The 21,636-nt window shown below is 42.3% G+C and overlaps 2 protein-coding genes across 7 annotated transcripts in view; one reads left to right on the top strand and one right to left on the bottom strand.

Moving 5' to 3' along the window:
• rpap3 (RNA polymerase II associated protein 3) overlaps nt 1-16,356 on the bottom strand; it is a 58,297-nt gene extending 41,941 nt beyond the window's left edge. For both annotated transcript variants that reach the window (XM_072268262.1, XM_072268263.1), the window contains exons 1-4: nt 16,133-16,356; nt 14,081-14,221; nt 7,069-7,167; nt 2,624-2,751 (exon numbers count right to left, since the gene is read on the bottom strand). In XM_072268262.1, coding sequence (XP_072124363.1) covers nt 2,624-2,751; nt 7,069-7,167; nt 14,081-14,221; nt 16,133-16,294 — 530 coding nt within the window. In that variant the 5' untranslated portion in view covers nt 16,295-16,356. The remainder of the gene's footprint in view (nt 1-2,623; nt 2,752-7,068; nt 7,168-14,080; nt 14,222-16,132) is intronic.
• Nucleotides 16,357-20,011: 3,655 nt separating this feature from the next.
• atp23 (ATP23 metallopeptidase and ATP synthase assembly factor homolog) overlaps nt 20,012-21,636 on the top strand; it is a 42,386-nt gene continuing 40,761 nt past the window's right edge. Inside the window, exon 1 of one of the 5 annotated variants that reach the window (XM_072268256.1) lies at nt 20,012-20,363. In XM_072268256.1, the coding sequence (XP_072124357.1) occupies nt 20,207-20,363 (157 nt within the window). In that variant the 5' untranslated portion in view covers nt 20,012-20,206. Of the gene's footprint in view, nt 20,364-20,467; nt 20,486-21,636 lie in introns of those variants that run through there. The other 4 variants (XM_072268259.1, XM_072268260.1, XM_072268257.1 and 1 more) reach the window with 4 other exon arrangements.

The raw sequence follows: 21,636 nt of genomic DNA, 5'->3' as shown, positions 1-21,636 counted from the left end.
TAAAATGATCATAAGCAATAAGTTTTATGCTTCACTCTTGACTTATGAAGAACCTTTGGATCAAAAATACCTGACAAAGCAGCAGGGCAAAAATTCAGTATGTATTAAACAGTGTATAAAACTGCCAAGACTTAAAAGATTACAGAAAGCTTTCATCTGAATGGTGTTAACAACTGAGAGGTAGGAATTATGAATGCATATTGACAGAGAAGGGCATAAAGGTTTGAGGTCAGATTATGAGAATCTGAGGTTAGAAGCAGAGGTGTGATATTTAGGGGGAACATCTTCACTCGGGGTGGTGTGAGTGAAGAACGAGCTGCTGGTGCAAAGTGGTGGATGCAGGTTTGATTGCAACATTGGAAGAAGATTTGATAAGTACATGGACGGAAAGGGCATGAAGGGCCATGTTCCAGATGAAAGTTGATGGCAGTAGGCAGAATAACGGTTTGGCATGGACTAGATGGGCTGAAGGGCCTGTTTCATTAAAGAGGTAAAAATTATATATTTATGTTGGGAACGGGTTCAAATAGAGTCAGCACGCACAAAAGTGAAGGAAGTTGGAATTATTCAGGAAAAGAGCACAGCAAGACTAGAGATAAAGGTTTCACAGAAACCAGCCAAAGATACCTTTTGCTAGTTTCTGAGTTTTAAGGATTGCAGCACAGAAGTTCAAATAGATTCTTTCTTTAATTACAATGGAAAGTTAAATTGTATAGCATGCAGAGCCATTTATAAACTAGAAAAACACCAGGGGTAAATACATTGCAAGTGTGCCTTCTCAAACCAGTTATGAACTAGTATAACCCGAATAACACATCAATCCAACAGGACACTATTTTTTAAACCAGACAGACAATTAAAGTGCAACACAATCAAAACTCTGGCAGGGTTTGCAAGACATTACTTCCTATAAAGCTAAACCCAATCGTATCAATGGCAGTGATGCTTTACTACCAGATGAACTCAACACTTTCTATGCCTCCTTTGAAAGGGCGAACACAACTACAGCTGTGAAGATCCCTGCTGCACCTGATGACCCTGTGATCTCTGTCTCAGAGGCCAATGTTAGGCTGTCTTTAAAGACAGTGAACCTCTGCAAGGTGGAAGGTCCCGATGGAGTACATGGCAAGGCTCTGAAAACCTCTACCAACCAACTAGCAGGAGTATTCAAGGTTATTTTCAACCTCTCACTGCTATGGGCGAAAGCTCTCACTTGCTTCAAAAAGACAACAATTATACCACTGCCCGAGAATACTGTGAGCTGCCTTAATGACTATCACGCGGTAGCACTCACATTGACAGAGATGAAATGCATTGAGGGGTTGGTCATGACTAAACCGAACTCCTGCCTCAGCAAGGACCTGAATCCACTGCAATTTGCCTATTGCCACAATAGGTCAATGACAGACGCAATCTCAATAGCTCTCCACACAGCTTTAGACCACCTGGACAACACAAACACCTACGTCAGGATGCTGTTCATCAACTATAGCTCAGCATTTAATAACACCATTCCCAAAATCCTGATCGAGAAGTTACAGAACCTGGGCCACTGTACATCCCTCTGCAATTGGATCCTCATTGGAAGACCACAACCTGTGCAGATTGCTGATAACATATCCTCCTCACTGACAATCAACACTGGTGCACCTCAGGGGTATGTGCTTAGTCTCTATATACCCACGTCTGTGTGGTTAGGCATAGCTCAAATACCATCTATAAATTTGCTGATGATACAATCACTGTTGGTAGAATCTCAGATGATGACGAGAGAGCTCACAGGAGTGAGATATGCCAACTAGTGGAGTGGTGCTACAGCAACAACCTGGCACTCAACCTTAGTAAGATGAAAGAACTGACTTCAGGAAGGGTAAAATGAAGGAACACATACCAATCCTCACAGAGGGATCAGGAGTGGAGAGAGTGAGCAGCTTCAAGTTCCTGGGTGTCAAGATCTGAGGATTTACTCTGGTCCCAACATATTGATGTAGTCATAAAGAAGGCAAGACAGCGGCTATACTTTATTAGGAGCTTGAAGTTATTTGGCATCTCAACAAATACACTCAAAAACTTCTATAGTTGTACCCTGGAGAGCATTCTGACAGGCTGCATCACTGTCCTGTAAGGAGGGGCTACTGCACAGGACCATTAAGAAGCTGCAGAAGGTTGCAAATTTAGTGAGCTTCATCTTGGGCACTATCCTACAAAGTACCCAGGCAATCTTCAGGGAGCGGTGTCTCAGAAAGGCAGCGTTCATTATTCAGGACCTCCAGCACCCAGGGCATGCCCTTTTCTCACTGTTACCATCAGGTAGAAGGTATAGAAGCCTGAAGGCATACACTCAGCAATTCAGGAACAGCTTCTTCCCCTCTGCCATCCGATTCCTAAATGGACATTGAACCCTTGGATATTACCTCATTTCTTTTAATATACAGTAGTTCTGTTTTTTGCACGTTTTTAATCTATTTAATATACGTATTGATTGATTTTTCTCCTTACATTATGTATTGCATTGAACTGCTGCTGCTAAGTTAACAAATTTCACGTCATATGCCGGTGATAATAAACCTGATTTTGAAATAGCCTGATCCCTCTTAAAGGTATATCACCGTGCTATACATACTTTTTCATTTTAAAGAAAGTTGCTGCACGATTTGTAGGAAAAACTGGATTATATGGATCCATTGTCATAGCTCTCGTGTAGCATTCCATTGCTTCATCATATTTTCCTTCTTTGAAGAAATTATTACCCTGGGAGGAACAAAACAGAAACAAGTATACCCATCAGTTCTCAAAGCATTTGCTCTGACAAAGAGACTTGATCCACAGATGCAAAAGTACAGAGTAATTATTTATCAAATTGCCATAAGAATGGAGATACTTATTTTCAGATACTAAGAAAGATGGAATTATCTTAACATATTCTGGTGCCAAGAAAAACAATGAATATTGTAGAAAGACTTTGTAGATTAAGACAATTTAAAGCAATTTAAAGCAGTCTAATCATGTACATTTCTTTGTTTAAAATGCTTCCCAAATATTTGTAAGAAAATATTGCATGCATCTCAGTAAAATAAATAACTGCGTTGTAACTGAAACACTCCATTAATAAAATGCTTAACAGTGAAAATAATCCACATTATATTAAAAGATAGGAGTAACAAAGTTTATGCTGCCATGGATGAAATTAATTTGGAATTGGAATTAAAATTGGATTATTATTGTCACATGTACAGATTCAGTGAAAAGCTTGCCTTCTATTCTGTTCGTATAGATCAGATTATCACACAGTGCATTGAAGCAGAACAAGGTAAATCAACAACAGAATGCTGAATAAAGTGTAACAGCTGCAGAGAAAGTGCAGTGCAGGTAGACAATAAGGTGTGAGATCGATCATAATGAGGTAGATTGTAATTCACATACCCATCTTGTGATCTCAGAACGGTGAGGAACAATAATTTAGCACAATAGAACAGTAATACCACCTGACCATACTAACAATACTACAAAAAGTGTCTGATTGTTGTTATCCTCACTTCAAAATCACAATCAGATACCACCAGCATATGTTGTGAAACTTGCAGCTCCATTTGCCAAAAGCGGAATTTCCTTGTGGCCAACCATTTTAATTCTGATTGCAATTCCAGTTCTGACATGTCGACCCATGGCCACCATAATGAAGCCATGCTTAGGATGAAGCAACACCTCACATTCCGTCAGGGAAGCCTCCAACCTAATGATATGAATATCGATTATTCCTTCCTGTTAAAAAAAATTCCCCTCCCCCTTCTATTTCCCCCTCTGATCCCTTACCACTTCTCACCTGCCTATCACCTCCCCACTGGTCCCTTTCTCCTTCTCCCACGGTCCACTCTCCTCTCCTATCAGAGTCCTCCTTCTCCAGCCCTTTACTTTTCACATGCACCTGGCTTCACCTATCACCTTCTAACTTGTCCTCCTTCCCCTCCCCCCACCTTTTTATTCTTCCCCCTTCTTTTCCAGTCCTGAAGAAGGGTTTCAGTCTGAAACAGTGCCTGATTATTCAGTCATAGCACAGTATAGCACAGAAACAAGCTCTTCGGCCCATCTAGTCCAAGCTGAAACTGCCTAGTCCCATCAACCTGCACCCGGACCAGAGACCTCCATATCCCTGCCATACCCCTGCCATTCACCTACCAATCTAAACTTCTCTTAGACATTGAAATCCAATTTACATGCACCACTTGCACTGGCAACTCATTCCACATTCGCATCATCCTCTGTGTGATGAGTGAAGTAGTTTTCCCTTACGTTCCTCTTAAACTTCTCGCCTTTTACCCTTCACCCATTACCTCTGGTTGTAGTCCCACCAAATCTCAGTGGAAAAAACCTGCTTGCATTTACCCTATCTATACACCTCATAATTTTCTATACCTCCCATCAAATCTCCCCTCAATCTTCTATATTCCAAGGAATAAAGTCCTAACCTATTCAATCTCTCCTTATAACTCAGGTTCTCTAGTCCCAGTAACATCCTCATAAATTTTCTCTGTACTCTTCAAACATTATTTACATCTTTCCTGCAGGTAGGTGACAAAAACTGTACACAATACTGCAGATTTGGCCTGACAAATGTCTTACACAAGTTCCCATCTCCTGTGCTCAGTACTTTGATTTATGAAGGCCAATGTGCCATAAGTTTTCTCTAAGACCCTACCTACCCGTGCTGCCACTTTCAATGAATTGTGGACCTGTATTTCCAGGTCCTTTTACTCTCCTCAGTGCCCTACCGTTCACTAGATACTGCCTGACTTGCTGAGTTCCTTCAGCATTTTGTGTGCAGCTTTGGATTTCTCTGGTTATTTTCATATTGTTTTACCACTAAGTACAAATTGACTGCTGGGTTTGCCACATTACAGCATTAACTATACTTTGGGGAACCGAACTTAGTTGGCTGTCAGTTGTTTTGGATCATAAAAGGTACTAAACAATCACAAGCATTTCTTTAGTGCCTTACGTAATAACATCTCATTGGTACACTGAATAATCCGAATTAAAATTTTACACGGTGTTTTGTGATTTCCAGTTTTCCCTGCTGACAAGGAACTGGAGAGAACTCATTCGCAAATCTTAGTTGACACAACACCCACTGCAAGTGATAAAGAGAGGGGGGAGAAAACTTAAACCTCCGCCCAGCACATTCAGATTGAACAACAAATATCAAAGATCATCTTCCGCTGGAAGTCTATCTGGCAGATCAACTCAGTGGATAAGAAACCTAGTTCATAGGTCAATCTCTGGTCTTGCTTCAGTTGTGGCAGTGTTGTCTCAACCTCAAGTGCCATCCTAATGCTTTCAGCGACAGGAGGGCTGACTTTCAACAACACCACCTTTCAAACCCAAGACTCTCCTAGCTGGATATAGTGCACGGCTCTGAAGAATTTTCTTTGGTGTCCATGTTTATTCTTAATCAAAACAATTATCTGCATTCACATTGGTTATACAATTTCACTGAGGTCACCCATCACCCACAATGGAACTGTGATCATATTTCTGAACAATCTGGCTAACTGTGAAACATTGGGATTTCCTGAGATTGAGAAAAAAGGTTATTTAAATAAAGTTATATCTTTCTCTCCCTTTTTCGAGCTGGGTTGTGACTAGTGGTGTCCCACAAGGATCTGTTCTGGGACCTCTACTTTTCGTGATTTTTATTAACGATCTGGATGTGGGGGTAGAAGGGTGGGTTGGCAAGTTTGCGGACGACACAAAGGTTGGTGGTGTTGTAGACAGTGTAGAGGATTGTTGAAGATTGCAGAGAGACATTGATAGGATGCAGAAGTGGGCTGAGAAGTGGCAGATGGAGTTCAACCTGGAGAAGTGTGAGGTGGTACAGTTTGGAAGGACAAACTCCAAGGCAGAGTGCAAAGTAAATGGCAGGATACTTAGTAGTGTGGAGGAGCAGAGGGATCTCGGGGTACATGTCCACAGATCCCTGAAAGTTGCCTCACAGGTGGATAGGGTAGTTAAGAAAGCTTATGGGGTGTTAGCTTTCATAAGTCGAAGGATAGAGTTTAAGAGTCGCGATGTAATGATGCAGTTCTATAAAACTCTGGTTAGGCCATATTTGGAGTACTGTGTCCAGTTCTGGTCACCACACTATAGGAAGGATGTGGAAGCATTGGAAAGGGTACAGAGGAGATTTACCAGGATGCTGCCTGGTTTAGAAAGTATGCATGATGATCAGAGATTAAGGGAGCTAGGGCTTTACTCTTTGGCGAGAAGGAAGATGAGAGGACACATGATAAAGGTGTACTAGATATTAAAAGGAATAGAGTGGATAGCCAGCGCCTCTTCCCCAAGGCACCACTGCTCAATACAAGAGGACATGGCTTTAAGGTAAGGGGTGGGAAGTTCAAGGGAGATATTAGAGGAAGGTTTTTTACTCAGAGTGTGGCTGGTGCGTGGAATGCACTGCCTGAGTCAGTGAAGTTTAAGAGACTACTAGACAGGTATAAGGAGGAATTTAAGGTGGGGGCTTATATGGGAAGCAGGGTTTGAGGGTCGGCACAACATTGTGGGCCGAAGGGTCTGTACTGTGCTGTACTATTCTATGTTCTATGGGTTATCTAGAATAAATAAGTGGAACATGCAAAAAAATCCCAATGAGCACCATATCAGCATCTAAACTTTTAAAACCTGTCCACCACATGACTAAAAATAGACCTGCCAAGGGATAAGGGCAAGTTGGGATTCAGAGAACTTCCAAAAAAAGAGCAAGTTGGGAATGAACAAGCAGATCTTGTCATATTTCCTGCCAACTGTTCTTGCCAGTCCTCCCTCAGACCCCATTGTTCAATAGATTGTCTCCAAATTACTTTTAGTTAATATATCATTTGTTATATAAATTGTCTGCTTGTAGGAGATTGTGAACATTAAACTGCAAAGTAGTTTTAAAGATGAATAAGCAGTATTGTGCCCATGGGTAGATCAACTTGTGCTGATTTACAATTCTGTTCACTAATGTGCCACTCAATTTCACAACTCTCTTTAGGTATTCCTGGTTAGTGAGGGATCTCTGAAACAAACCTTTTCTTTCTCAGCAAGAGCTTTCTCTGCATCTACTTCTTCTTCTGTATCAGGCTCTGGAGTGCTGTCAGTTTTATCCATCTCTTCCAGTACTTTATCCTAAGGTAAAAGATGAAATACAACATCTATATAATCTCCAACAGCGAGCAAAGTCAAATTAAACTTATTATCGTAGTCCATATAGGTCCTCAAGGCTATTATAGTCAGGGGTGGTAATGGGGACAAGCTGCCACTACCTATTAAATACTCCCAATGGCGTGCGTCTCAAATAGCCTCTGACAACCAAGTCCAGTTCCTGGCCTTCACATGTGGCTTAGCTACTAAGCCTGGTGGAACCGTTTCTACTGACAGGAGAAGGGGCAAAGGCAGGTGCCTCAAAACCAGTCGCTTTGGGCAGATGGGATTCACCTTGAAGGAAAACTTTGATTTCAAAACTCTGCTGTCTTGTAGCTATACTGACTCATGGAGAAGGCCTCGGGAGTAAACCCTGAGGGAAAAATCTGGAGCTGGAGTTCCTAAAGCAGTCCTACATAGGGTTCAATGTTGACTGGCAACTGCAGTGACGCTGCTGGTACCAAACTGTATTGGTCTCTGCTGTTCCTTTGGGTTCATCAAATGCATGGAGAAGGGGAGCTTGCGACATGGGCAATGGCTTGCTCTCCATATTGTACTGCTCCGGCTTGCGTATCTGGACAGCTAGGGCTATGTCCACACTACGCCAGATAATTTTGAAAACGCCGATTTCGAATAAAAACGACAGGCGTCCACACTAAGTGTTTTTCAAAATATCTCTGTCCACATTAGACGGATATTTGGGCGAATCAACTCCTACTGGGCATGCGCAGGACACACAGAAAACAAGGGAAGAGGAAACGATATACTTGGTGCGCATTTGTCCAGTTACAGAGTAAAAAAACTTCAAAGGAACTGCTCTTGGCTCTCGCGCAGGAGGACTTACAACCAAAAAAAAAATACTGGAACATATGCAGGCACCCGACAGGGAGTTCACGGACAGTACAACCCGGCCGACGACAATCATTGAAAAGCTGACTAACTCTGTTGCATTAATAAAGCACCTTGTTAAATATACAAAACATGTCTGCATCAGTGCTATCTTGTATTTCTATACAATGTTACATTAGGCTGTTACACATCTATTGCCAGAGAAGTAGTTGCATAAAAGGGTAAACCACCCTCATACAAGCAAGGACAGAAAACAGGGCAAAGTGAGTATACTTATTTATTGAGTAAGCTATGAGTCCAAGTATTTGGTGAGTACATTTCTAACTCTTCTGGCTTCAGTCTCGTTGCCGTCTGTTCTGAAATTGTTAGGTTGTGTGGGGGGTTGCGTTCAAGAAAACAACGAAATGCCGTGCTGCGGCCATCTGTTCCGGCACGTCATGACAGCATTTTTAAACAGTCAAAAAAGCTCACTTTACAATTTAACTCTCACGCCGTTCACACCGACTGCGCGTTATAACAGCCGTCCGGCAGTGCTTGCACAGTACCAAGCAGAAGCAGAAAAAGCATTGTTGTGGTGTTGTCATGACAGCGTTTTTAAATCTCTCCGTTTACCCCATACACACTACAACGGATATTAGGCATTTTCAGATTTATTCACTCTGGAGACCGTTTCTGAAAATCTCCGTTTTCGGGGGATGAAAACGCCGTTTTAGTGTGGACGGAGGGTCAAAACAAAGAGAAAAAGCTTCGTTTTCAAAATTATCCGGCGTAGTGTAGACGTAGCCTAGGATGCAATATCCATGGTCAAATCCAACCAATGGAGGCCCTCGCCTCAACATATACTAACAACATTCATTTTCCTTTAGGCATTTACACAGGAAAATAAAGAAATACAATAGAATTTATGAAAAATGATACATAAACACAGGCTGACAAACAACCAGTGTGCAAAAGACAAACTGTACAAATAATAATAGTAAATACATAATACTGTGAACACAATGAGGGGCCTTGGCCCAAAATGGCAACAGTCCTGGTGAGGGGCCCCAGCCCAAAACGGTGACTCTGTACTCTTTTCCATAGGTGCTGCCTGGCCTGCTGAGTTCCTCCAGCATTTTGTGTGTATTGCTTCCATTTCCAGCATCTACAGATTTTCTCATTTATGAGTTGTTGCATCCTTGAAAGTGAGTCCATATGCTGTGCAATCAGTTCAGAGATGAGTTGAGTAAGTTACCCACACTGGTTCAGGAGCCTGATGGTTGAAGGGTAATAACTGTTCCTGAACATGGTGGTGTGGGACCCAAGGCTCCAACACCTACTGTCAAATAGTAGCAGCGAGAGGATGGGGGTGGGGGGGGGGGGGTCCTTGATGGTGGACGCAGCTTCTTCATGGCAGTGCTCCTTGTAAGTGTGCTTAAGGATTGGGAGGGCTTTGCCTGTGACGGACTGAGCTGCTTCCACCAACTTCTGTACTTTTTATTGCAGATGTCAAATGGCACACAAAGTCACAAAACTATCTGATGAACAATTATCCTTAAGAGAAACAATCCTACTATCCTTACAAAGTTTTACATATGACTCCAACATTCTAGTTGATTAACAACCTCCTAAACAGACCATCAAGCCACTCAGTAGGAACTTGCTGTCAACACCCATGAATATACCAAAAAGTAATCACCATGTGATTGTAAAAAGGAACTCAGTAGCTTCTTGGAATTAAGCTTTTGGGGCTCTATAACTGGTAGATGGAAAATTGGATGGGGGTAGTGCATGGGAAAACAGGTCATTACAGACATGTAGTTATTTTACAGTAGGCATAACAGTTCGAGCTTTTAGAGCCGATGGTACTTATCAGTCATTCACACTCTCAGTCCAACTCAAACGGCAGGTTAACCACGAAGACCCTTTATAACGTATTCTTCTTCTTCATGTGTCTTGCGCGTTACTCGCTTGGGCAATCATGGCTTTCCACATCAAACGATCCCATGCAGCGTCAATGAAATCTCACACACTTAGATCTGTTAGTATTTTCACACTGCCCATATATTTTCTTCTTTGCCTTCCTCTTCTGCGTTTCGCAGGCATAAAGCATTATAATGTAATGCATTCTATTTCTCCCTTTCTGATGACATGGCCCAGGAATTTAAGTTTCCTCTCATTTAATAGAACCATAGAACATTACACATGGCCAAGTGGTTAAGGCATTCAACTAGCTACCTGAAGGTCGTGAGTTTGAGCCCCAGCCGAGGCAGTGTATTGTGTCCTTGAGCAAGGCACTTAATCACAGTGCTCTGCGACGACACGGTGCCAAGCTGTATCGGCCCTTGCCCTTCCCTTAGACAACATCGGTGTTGCGGAGAGGGAACACTTGTAGCATGGGCAACTGCTGGTCTTCCATACAACCTTGCCCAGGCCTGTGCCCTGGAGAGTGAAGACTTTCCAGGCGCATATCCATGGTCTCAGAAGACTAACGGATGCCTTAAAAAAAAGAACATTACAGTACAGAAACAGACCTTTCGGCCCTTCTTGGCTGTGCCAAACCATTTCTCTGCCTAGTCCCACTGACCTGCACCTGGACCATGTCCCTTCATACACCTCTCCCACCACTCTCTGTGTGAAGAAGCACCCCCAATGTTCCCTTTAAACTTTTCCCCCCTCACCCTTAAGCCATGTCCTCTGTTTTTTTTTCCTCCCCTAGCCTCAGTGGAAAAAGCCTGCTTGCATTCACTCTATCTAAACCCATCATAATTTTATATACCTCTATCAAATCTCCCCTCATTCTTCTACGTTCCAGGGAATAAAGTCCTAACCTACTCAACCCTTCTCTGTAACTCAGTTTGTCAAGTCCCAGCAACATCCTTGTAAACCTTCTCTGCACTCTTTCAAGCTTATTAATTTCCTTCCTGTAATTTGGTGACCAAAACTACACAATACTCCAAATTCGGCCTCACCAGTGCCTTATACAACCTCAACATAACATTCCAATTCTTATACTCAATACTTTGATTTATAAAGGCCAATGTACCAAAAGCTCTCTTTAGGACTCTATCTATCTCTGACTCCACTTTTAGGGAATTTTGAATCTGTATTCCCAGATCCCTCTGTTCTACTGCACTCCTCAGTGTCCTACCATTTACCTTGTATGTTCTACCTTGGTTTGTCCCTCCAAAGTGCGATACCTCACACTTGTCTGCATTAAACTCCATCTGCTATTTTTCAGCCCATTTTTCCAGCTGGTCCAAATCCCTCTGCAAGCTTTGAAAACCTTCCTCACTGTCTACTACACCTCCAATCTTTGTATCATCAGCAAATTTGCTGATCCAATTTACCACATGATCATCCAGATCATTGACATAGATGACAAATAACAATGGACCCAGCACTGATCCCTGTGGCACACCACTAGTCACAGGCCTCCACTCAGAGAAGCAATCCTCCACTACCACTCTCTGGCTTCTTCCATTGAGCAAATGTCTAATCCAATTTACCACCTCTCCATGTATACCTAGCAACTGAATCTTCCTAACTAAACTCCCATGCGGGACCTTGTCAAAGGCCTTACTGAAGTCCATGTAGACAAAATCCACTGCCTTCCCTTCATCCACTTTTCTGGTAACCTCCTCGAAAAACTCTAATAGAGTGTTTAAACATGATCTACCATGCACAAAGCCATGTTGACTCTCCCTAATAAGTCCCTGTCCATCCAAATACTTGTAGATCCTATCTCTCAGTACTCTTTCCAATAATTTACCAGTACCGACATCAAACTTAGCGGCCTATAATTTCCCGGATTACTTTTAGAGCTTTTTTTAAACAATGGAACAACATGAGCTATCCTCCAATCCTCCAGCACCTCACCCGTAGATACCGACATTTTAAATGTATCTGCCAGGGTCCCTGTAATTTCAACACTAGTCTCCTTCAAGCTCCGAGGGAATACCCTGTCAGGTTCTGGAGATTTATCTACTCCGATTTGCCTCAAGATAGCAAGCACCTCCTCCTCCTCAATCTGTATAGGTTCCATGACCTCACTACTTGTTTGCCTTATTTCCATTGACTCCATGCCAGTTTCCTCAGTAAGTACAGACGCAAAAAACCCATTTAAGATCTCCCCCATTTCTTTTGGTTCCATACATTGCCGGCCACCCTGATCTTCAGGAGGGCCAATTTTATCCCTTACTATCCTTTTGCTCTTAATATACCTGTAGAAGCTCTTTCGATTATACTTCACCTTGACTGCCAAAGGAACCTCATGTCTTCTTTTAGCCCTCCCGGTTTCTTTCTTAAGTATTTTTTTTGCACTTTTTATGCTCCTCAAGCACCTTATTTGCTCCCTGTTTCCTATACATGTCATATATCTCTCTTTCCTTCTTTATCAGAGTTCCAGTATCCCTTGAGAACCAAGGTTCCGTATTCTTACTCACTTTGCCTTTAATCCTGACAGGAACATACAAACTCTGCACTCTCAAAATTTCTCCTTTGAAGGCCTCCACTTACCAATCACATCCTTGCCAGAGAACAACCTGTCTCAATCCATGCTTTTTAGATCCTTTCTCATTTCTTCAAATTTGGCCTTTTTCCAGTTTAGAACCTCAACCCGAGGACCAGATCTACCTTTATCCATGATCAAGTTGAAACTAATGGTGTTATAATCACTGGAATCAAAGTGTTCCCTACACACACTTCCGTCACCTGTCCTAACTCGTTTCCTAATAGATCTAATATTGCATCCTCTCTAGTTGGTCCCTCTATATATTGATTTAGAAAACTTTCCTGAACACATTTTACAAACTCTAACCCATCTAGACCTTTAACAGTATGGCAATCCCAATCAATATGTGGAAAATTAAAATCCCCTACTATCACAACTTTAATGATCTCATTAAAGATCTTTTTGTATGTTGGAGTACTGTCTCATTAGTTACCCTATCTCTATATAATATTTTCATCATTCTTCTAAGAAACCACATTTCTGTTGCTTCTAACTTTCTTGGATTTCTGGTGTTATCGTCCATGCTTCAGAAGCATACAGCAAGATTGACCAGATGTAACATTTTAGTAGCCTAAGCCTTGTTGTCATAGAAATCTGTCTGTTGATAAAAATGGGTTTTATTTTTTGGAAGTTGGTTTTGGCAATGACAATTCTTTTTATTTCTACTTTACTTCTAAGCATCTTGTGATATAAAGCTACCAAGGTAATTAAAGCTGGTCTTTTGTTCAATCTCTTGGTTATCAATGTACAATTGGCAGTTGGAAGTATCCTGCTGTTTTGATATTACCATACATTTGGTATTTTTATAGTTGACAGTTAGACCAAATTCTGCACTTGTTTGTACTACTTTGTCTAGGAAGATTTGCAGGTCTTCTGCAGCACTTACTATTAGAGTGGTATCGTCTGCATGTCTTATATTGCTGATGTTAACACCTTCAATTTTTATCCCATCTAGGTCTTCTATTTCTCGGAGAATCATTTCACTATAGATATTAAACAAATCTGATGAGGCAACGCATCCCTAACTTCTCTTTGAATGTTAGGCCAACTGTTTATATTATCATCAATTTTTACTGCTGTCATTTCGATCCAATATAAATTTTGAAGCAGTTGCTGGTCCCTTCCGTCAATGTTTAGTTTAGTAAGAATTTGAAATAATTTTTCATGTTGCACTTTATCAAATGCTTTAGTGAAATCAATAAAACATAAAAAGACATCATTTTGATATTCAATTGCCCTTTCTGGAAGCACTTATAGTATGAAAATTGTGTTCCTAGTTCCTCTATTCTCAATAACATATAACAACTCCAAAACAGCTGAAAAGATGATTTATGGTCCAAACAGTTCAGAATTGGAAAGAAATTCAGCCTTTTATTTTTAAGCCTATAACTGTGAATTAAAGAGACTGGTTTAAAGACAGATCGAAATTACTTATTACATTTATATTTTATATCATTTTGTCTTTACAGAATAAACCAAGCTTTAAAAAATGCCAGAAAATCTGAGGCAATAATTTAAATTATGCTAAATTATATCAAGTACACAATCAAGACTTACCACATCAAATTTTTCCCAAGATTTATAATCGTAAGACTTTATTCTGGTTGCTTTTTTTTCTTCATTCTTCCTATTGTTCTGGGAGACAGGCTTCTTATTTGTTTTTTTCTTGAAATCTTGATTTCTTATAGGTGGCAAAGACTGCAGTTATCCAAAGAATAATGGACCATTTTCAATGAAGTAATTACATATACTATTACATTCAAAATACTTTATCATACTTTGACCACAACTAGTTCAATATTCATTTATTTTAAACAAAAAATTTAGCTAAAACAAAAACAGCCTATATTTCCTTATCAGCCAGGTTGACTCTGTGGTTAAGAAAGCATATGGTGCATTGGCCTTCATCAATCGTGGGATTGAGTTTAGGAGCCAACAGGTAATATTGCAGGTATATAGGACCCTGGTCAGACCCCATTTGGAGTACTGCGCTCAGTTCTGGTCACCTCACAACAGGAAGGATGTGGAAACTATAGAAAGGGTGCAGAGAAGATTTACAATATGTTGCCTGGATTGGGGAGCACGCCGCTTGAGAATAGGTTGAGTGAACTCTGCCTTTTTCCTTGGAGCGACGGAGGATGGGAGGTGACCTGATAGAGGTGTATAAGATGATGACAGGCATTGATTGGGTGGATAGTCAGAGGCTTTTTCCCAGGGCTGAAATAGCTAGCACGAGAGGGCACAGTTTTAAGGTGCTTGGAAGAAGGTACAGAGGAGATGTCAGGGGTAAATTTTTTTCTACACGGAGCAGTGAGTGCATGGAATGGGCTGCCGGCGACGGTGGTGGAGGCAGTACAATACAGTCTCTTAAGAGACTCCTGGACAATATATGGAGCTCAGAAAAAATAGAGGGCTATGGGTAACCCTAGATAATTCCTAAGGTAAGGACACGTTTGGTATAGCTTTGAGGACCAAAGGGCCTGTGTTGTGCTCTAGGTTTTCTTCATTTCTAATTAGATCAATGCAGGCTTTCAGAGAATTTCCATCATTCCCATTCCAACACTGATTTCCCAGTTCTCTTTCACATACTCATCAAACCACCACTGATTTTCCCTTTTTCCTGCCACACATCTGCAGTAGTGGCAATTTGATTTACTTACTGAGATAGTGCAGAACATACCTTTCACGCCGCACCACACAGCAATCCCCAATTTACCCCTCACCTAACCACAGAATAATTTACAATGACCAACTAACCTACCAACCGATACTTCGTTGGATTGGAGGAAGAAATCGGAACTCCCAGAGGAAAGTCACACGGTTCACAAAGAGAACTTACAAACTCCTAATGGACAGTGCCGGAATTGAACTTCGAGCTCCAGAACGCCCCAAGCTGTAATAATGTCGTGCTAACCACTACATTACCATATTGTGCAGGCAGTGGGGGGAATTGAACCTGGGTCAATGGTGAAACGTTGTGCTAACCACTACGTTACCATGTTGTGAATGTACTGAGGCACGTGCAGGCAGTGGGGGGAATTGAACCTGGGTCGATGGTACTGTAAAACATTGTGCTAACCACTACACTACCGTGCTGCTGTTGTTAATTAACCTGGCAATACATCTTTGGAATGTAGAAGAAAAGCCCACACAGACATTAGCGAAAGTAATGTGGTACTGCTCCGTGGCCACACCACCTACTGTTCACGTTAACTAGATATGTGTGTCAAAGAGTATATTCCACCAGTTGAACAGAAACTTTCAGAATTGTAGACAGATTCAAATATCTTCAAATTATTTTCATCATTTTAAAGAAGAATTGTAAACGCATTCAAGACCCCTCCTCCCCATCCCCAAACACCCTCAAGTGCCGGGACCCCTGCTGCCCATCCCCAAATTCCACATGTGGTCCCCACCAAAACCCACTCATTGGCCGGGACCCTCCACACTCCCTCAGGTGTGACAACGCTTCCCATCCACCCTCACCCCCAATGTGACCGGTCCCGCCACCTCACCCCCGGTGTGACCACCCCCGTCACGCCCTCTCACCCATCGTGTGACCCCCCCCCACCCCCACCACCCGCTGTGATCCTTTCTCCCACTCCGCACCGGGTCCGCCGCCGGTACCACGCCGCTCTGCCGCCGGAGGTCCTCGTCCTTCTTTTTGATGTCCTTCTCCCAGCCGTCCAGCTCCCGCATGAAGTCGCGCAGCTCCTCAGCCTGATGCCGAACCTGAAACTGCAGCTCCACCGATTTGTTGAGTCCCGACATGGCGAAGCGCAGAGAACCCAGGCCCGGCGCGGCACCGCCACCATGACATCGCGTACACGGAAATGACGTCAGGGCCGGAAGCGGTGCAGGCGGTCCGTGTTTCTCCTTGCTCTCTCCTGACTGACTGTTAATGGGTCATAGAGACGCCAGGCTGTAAGAAGTAGGGTCAATCAGCTCTACTTCACCAGTCAGTAGGATTAGAAACAGATTTAGTATCAATTGGGGAGAGGGTTTTTTTTATGTTTGGCTTGCTAGTTTCCAGTAATTGGGCATTGCTAGCCATTTACAAACACAATGCTGGAGGAACTGAGTCAGTCAGACAGCATCTGTGAAGGGATATGGACAGTAGACCGGATAGTCCACAGGAATTGACCGTATGGAATTTTCATATCTCTCCACAGATGCTGCCTGACGCCCTGAGTTCTTCCAGCATTTGTTTGTTGCTCTAGATTCCAGCATCTGCAGACTCGCCTCTGTTGCTAGCTACTGTTGTTTTGTAGTATAAATGCCCGTGTTTAAATGAATTGAACTAGCAAGTGAGCATATACACGATTTGATCAACAATATATTAACCCTGGTTTTGTGCTCAATAGTGAAGCAACGATGGAGAATACGCATAGGAGACTGTGGTAATGATAGAGCAGTTTTGATGTGGATTATGTTTTATCTTCTTGAGAACTGTTGGAGCTGCACTAACCCTGGCGAGTGGAAAGTATTGTATCTTCACTTCTACCTTGTAAGTGGGCTAAAAAGATAGGATGTCGATACGAGTCAGTCAGTGCAGGATACCTGACCTTTGACCTACTATTGCAGGTCACTATATTTTTGTGATGGGTCTATTTGCATTTCTGGTCAATGGTGATATGCAGGTTCTTGATGAACCTGGCTAAAGTAATGAACTTAAATGTCTAAGGTAGATGGTTAATCTCTCCCCTGCGAGAGATGTTCATTGCATGAAAGTTACTTGCCACTTTCATATTTAAGTTTATTGTCATTCAACATGTAGACGGTCAAATGAAACAATGTTCCTCTGGACCAAGATGCACAACACAGTACATTTTACTCACAGACATAACACATGAAGTAATATCGCTACAAATAAATGAACAAATAATGGGGTGCATTTATGAGAGTTTAAAAAATAAGCGGTATTCAGCCTATGTTATCGAGGACATATTCTCTGGTGGCTGAGGAATTGCAAATGGAGTTTAAAATTGTGCAAACATCCCCACTTTTAACTTTAAGATGAAGGGAGGCCCTTGGAGGTGTTGAAGATACATTAGGTTGAACATTTCTCTTTGAAGAATTCCTGCAATCATATTTGGGGGTGGAATAATTAATGTATGACAATCAATAACTGTTTCTTTTGCATGAGGTATGACTCCAACCACAGGAGTGTTTTCTCTTTGATGCTGATGACTGAGGTTATCAGATTTGATGAAATGCTATTTTATGTCATGAGAAGTCACTCTTGTTCTTTCAACTCTGGAATTCAGACTTTTGTCCAAGTTTGTGATGCAGTCTGGAAGTAATTGGTTTAAGTAAAACCCAAACTGGGCGTTGAGAGCTGCTTAATAGCACCATTGATGACGGCTTCCATCACGTTCGCTGATGAAAGTGAGTAGACTGATCATATGTCCACCTGTTTGTAACAACTTTCCACAATCCAGTACAGCATTAGAACTGTACTGAAATGCCTTGTCTTAATGCACAGTCCATCCGAGAATGCATGTCTGCAATGTGATATCTGAGTGTTACAGTATCAAGTGTTCCAAGCCAACTCTTGTTACCACATAGAATTAATCAAATTGTTTGGAAACTGGCTTCTGTGATACAAGAACACAAGACAATAGGAGCAAAAGTAGTCCAGTGGCCCTTCACAAGCCTGCCCCACGATTCAATCTATGATGGCCTCCACTCAATTCCTCTTCCAGTGCTCTATAACCCTCAATTCTTCAATCTTTCAAATATTCATCTTTTTTTCCATCAATCTCCACCTTACCATAAGTATATCTAACAATCTGGCCTCTACTACTCTTCGGGATAGAGAATTCCAGAGATACATCGGGAAGATAGCCATTACATTTTTGTAAACAACAGAATCGGATAAATTACCATTGAATTAAATGAATCAGAATCAGGTTTAATAGCATTGGCATGTATTGTGATATATTATAACATAGCCGCAGCAGTACAATGCAATACTGATAATATAGAAAAAAAGGAAATCAATTACAGCAAGTATATATGTGTCTATTAAATAGTTAAATGTAAAATAGTGCATGAACAGAAATAATAAAGTTTTTTAAAGTGAGGTAATGTCCGTGGGTTCAATGTTCATTTAGGAATCCGACGGCAGAGGGGAAGAAGCTGTTCCTGAATCACTGAGTGTGTGTCTTCTGGCTTCTGTACCTCCTTTCTGATGATAACAATGAGAACAGGGCATGTCTTGGTTGATGGGGAGTCCTTAATAATAGACGCCAGCTTCTTGAGGCACATCTCCTTGAAGGTGCCTTCGATACTTTGGAGGCTGGTACGCAAAATGGAGCTGACTAATTTTACGACACTCTGTAGTTTTTTTTGTTCTTGTTCTGTAGCCACCCCATGCCCATACCAGACAGGGATGCAGCTTTTCAGATGCTCTCCACAGTACATCTGTAAAAGTTTTCAAGTGTTTTAGGTGACAGACAAATCTCCTCAAACTCCTAATGAAATATTCCCACTGTCTAGCCTTCTTTATAGCTGCATCAATATGTTGGAACCAGATTAGATCCTCAGAAATTTTGATACCTAGGAACTTGAAATTGCTCACTCTCTTCACTTCTGATCCTTTTATGAGAATTGGTTCCTGTCCCCTTGTCTTACCCTTACTGAAGTCCACAATCAGCTCTTTTGTCTTACTGATGCTGAGAGCAAGGTTGTTGCTGCAACAGCACTCAACTAGCTAGTATAGCTCACTCCATCTCGTCTCCATCTGAGATTGTGCCGGCAATGGTTGTATCATCAGCAAATTTATAGATAGTAATTGAGCTATGCCTAGTCATGAGTATAAAGAGAGTAGATCATGGGCTAAGCACAACATCCCTGAGGTGCACCGGTGTTGATTGTCAAAGAGGAGGAGATACTGTTACCAATCCATACAGATTCTGGTCTTCTAGTTAGAAAGTCGGGAGGGAGGTACAGAGGCCCAGGTTCTGTAGCTTATCTATCAGGACTGTGGGAATGATGGTGTTAAATGGCAAGAGATTTGAAATCATTGTTTTGCGGCAGTAGTACAGTATATCGACTTTCCTCCAAAACGCTGAAAAATACAGTGTCACAAAACACAGATTTCCGCAGTGGAGGAATTTATACACTTGTTATTGCCAGCTGAAAAGTGTACCGCATGATAACTTTCAAAACTGCTTCACTACAACAGCTCACTGGCAAATAGAAATTGAGGCAACCTTCTTGGGCTTTTTGTCTGCGATGTGGATTTATGAATGGTATAACATGTATATCTACAGAGGTTCGATTATCGGTTGATATTGCAGAAAAGTAAACCATGAAGAAAACTTCCGAAAAGCAAAACCAGTAAAAAAGTTTCGACTTCCCGTCGTCCCAGCAAATGACGTCGGCGTGAAACCGGTCTATCTTGCCTAAGCGGATGACGTTCGAGGGAGTGACCACCAATCCGCGACGCCCTTATGCAATCGCATACGCATCGAAAAACTCTGATATAAAATACGGTCCTTTTAAAATAAACTATATAATTTTAGCATAGTATTATTGTAATAAATAAAGTAATGAATTTTGGACTGCTTTTAAAGTTATTGGAGTAGTTTGACCTCTAACCCCTTTCATGGCAGTGCTGTGCCTGACCTCCAGTTCTGACCGGGAGCTCCTGCTCTGAACTCTCTCCACTGGAACTCAATGGATAAAAGCCAGCAGCAGCAACAGGAGGAGGATTATGGCTACGGGCTATTTCCCGAACACAAAAGTAGCAAAGAGAAGAAAAGCATGTTGGAGAAAAGCCTCTTTACCTTCAACCACAAATGTCAGCTGATGCTGAAGGTGGCTCTGGACACGAGTGAGTGCGAGGGGAGAGAGGCGGTGCTGTGGATGCTGCGGGGGAGGGGGTTGTGAGGAGGAGGTCATGATGCTGAGTGAGGAGGGGGAGGATGAGCAAAAGGAGGCGCCGTGGAAGTAGGGGTGAGTGAGGGTGAAGTAAAAGAGGCAGTCGTGTGGAAATAGGGGGTGAGGAACAGGTGAGGGAGGGTGAAGAAAAGGAGGCAGTAGTGTGGAGATAGTGGTGAGGGGGGGAAGAGCGAGAATGAAGAAAAGGAGGCAACAGTGTGGAAATAGGGGTGAGGAGGAGGAGAGGGAGAATGAAGAAAAGGAGGCAGTAGTGTGGAAATAGGGGTGAGGAGGAGAAGAGGGAGGGTGAAGAAAAGGAGCCAGCAGTGTGGAAATAGGGGTGAGGAGGAGAAGAGGGAGGGTGAAGAAAAGGAGGCAGTAGTGTGGAGAGAGGGGTGAGGAGGAGAAGAGGGAGAATGAAGAAAAGGAGGCAGTAGTGTGGAGATAGTGGTGAGGAGGGGAAGAGCGAGAATGAAAAGGAGACAGTAGTGTGGAAATAGGGGTGAGAAGGAGGAGAGGGAGAATGAAGAAAAGGAGGCAGCAGTGTGGAAATAAGGGTGAGCAGGAGGTGCCTGAAGAGGGGGAAAGATGAGGTGGTGTGGAAGTGGAGGGTGTGCTGAGGAGGGAATGGTGAGAGGCAGGATGAGGTAAAGGAGGCAGTGGTGTGGAAGTGAGGGGCCAGATTTTTACGCCGTGGTGGGTGCCTGAAATGCACTGGCTGGGGTGGTGGTAGAGGTGGAAATATAAGAGACTTTGAAGAGATGTTTATATAGGCACATGAGCATGAGACAGAAGGGATTAGTTTAATTGGCAATTTAATTGGTTTAGCAAAACATTATAGGCCGAAGGGCCTCTTTCTGCAACGTACTGTTGGATGTTCTACTTTCCATGGTTTCTTATGTCCGTAATGGGGATTATATGTTAAGTTGCACTGGAAGCTGTTGGTTTCAAAACATGCATAGAATGTGTTAAAGTCACGGGGAAGGGATGTGCTGGTTTCAGTAATGCTACCTGACATAGTTTTGTAGCTGGTTAAAATATGCCTCATTACTCTGTGGCTAGGTATGGCTCAAATGCCATTGATAACTTGGCCGATGGTTAGTAGAATCTCAGATGGTAATGAGGCAGTGTACTGGAATGAGGATAGATCAGCTGACTGTGGTGTTGCTACCACGGCTTCACACTCAATCTCTGCAAGACCAGTGAATTGATCGCGAAAGACAGGG

Source organism: Mobula birostris, chromosome 9 (genome assembly GCF_030028105.1).
Source record: "Mobula birostris isolate sMobBir1 chromosome 9, sMobBir1.hap1, whole genome shotgun sequence".
Classification (NCBI taxonomy): domain Eukaryota; kingdom Metazoa; phylum Chordata; class Chondrichthyes; order Myliobatiformes; family Myliobatidae; genus Mobula; species Mobula birostris.
Note: the sequence above shows the minus strand (reverse complement) of the source record. Positions and strands in the feature narration are given on the sequence as shown.